Source organism: Mus caroli, chromosome 6, assembly GCF_900094665.2.
Source record: "Mus caroli chromosome 6, CAROLI_EIJ_v1.1, whole genome shotgun sequence".
Taxonomy (NCBI): domain Eukaryota; kingdom Metazoa; phylum Chordata; class Mammalia; order Rodentia; family Muridae; genus Mus; species Mus caroli.
This window is the reverse complement of record NC_034575.1, coordinates 87,824,128-87,825,281: the sequence shown is the minus strand read 5'-3', so window position 1 is coordinate 87,825,281 and position 1,154 is coordinate 87,824,128. Positions and strand designations below refer to the sequence as shown.

The following is a 1,154-nucleotide window of genomic DNA, read 5'->3' as shown; positions in this document are numbered from 1 at the left end:
GGGGAGCTTGATGTCTGCCACAGGGCATCCTCTAACAAATGCTGATTCAAGACCCAGCCTCTTTTCCTTCTCCTCCCCTGTGGCCGCAGTACCCCACCCAGGCAAGGCCATGTACCCTTCCATGTCATTCCCTCTGTCCCCAGGACACCCTCCTGNCAGACTCTCTATTCATTCCCTCCACATGCAACACAGAAGCCACTNCCTCCAGAAAGCCCTCCAGGGCTTCCAACTAAGGTAGTGCTCTGTACACACTGTCCTGGATGTTCCCCTTAGACAACAAGGGCTGAAAGTTGGTCTAAGTGTCCAGATGAACTGATCAGAAGGGCTCCAGAGGGAAGAACACAAGAGAAGAGCAATGGGCANGCCACCATTGGGTTTGTGCAGGATGGTCAGTGATGTCACCATGATGTTGTCACCAGGCCAGCACAGTGGGACAGGCTGGGGAGTTCTGGATGTCATAGTCAGGCATGGTTGGACAGGTGCTATCTTATCCCTTGCTGTGTGGCCTTGCACAAGGGAAGGACCACTCTGAGTCCCAGCTCTCTGAGTGTCCTGGGAGAGGGTNGTGTGAATGTTGGTACCAGAGGCCAGCGCTGACNCAACTTGGGCTCTGGGTCTCTTGCTTTAGGAGTGATCTACTGAATGTGGGCGACTACATCCGCTCAGTGAACGGGATCCATCTGACCCGCCTCCGACACGACGAGATCATCACACTGCTGAAGAATGTGGGCGAGCGCGTGGTGCTGGAGGTGGAGTATGAGCTGCCCCCGCCCGGTGGGTGCCCTTGGACGGGGAACTCTGACCACTGCCTCAGGCGTGGGGGGACAGAGATGCCTCCCTGCCCGGGGCCTGGGATGGGGTTGGGGACTCACCTAGACAGGGTGGGTGATATCTGGAGGCTGGCCACATATGGTAGAGCATGGTAGACACAGTATGTTGTCAAAAGGTAGTGGTGGGACCCTGTTNATAACCTGTCATCTTGTGTAGCTGGATAGAAAGGGGTCTAGAGACACAGGCTGAGTAACTTGTTTCTTGACCCATTGCTCCCAACCCCACTGCCCTTCACTGAGCACAGTGGACTAGGATTTCTCCTAGTTCTGAATTTTCAAAGTTGGTCTAAAGACTTCATTAGAGTGACTGGAAGCAAGCTTGGT

The 1,154-nt window shown here is 54.6% G+C and overlaps 1 protein-coding gene across 1 annotated transcript in view; it reads left to right on the top strand.

Moving 5' to 3' along the window:
• Positions 1-467: 467 nt before the first annotated feature.
• Grip2 (glutamate receptor interacting protein 2) overlaps positions 468-1,154 on the top strand; it is a 25,270-nt gene continuing 24,583 nt past the window's right edge. The window contains exon 1 of the mRNA XM_029478237.1: positions 468-774. Within this exon, the coding sequence (XP_029334097.1) occupies positions 468-774 (307 nt within the window). The remainder of the gene's footprint in view (positions 775-1,154) is intronic.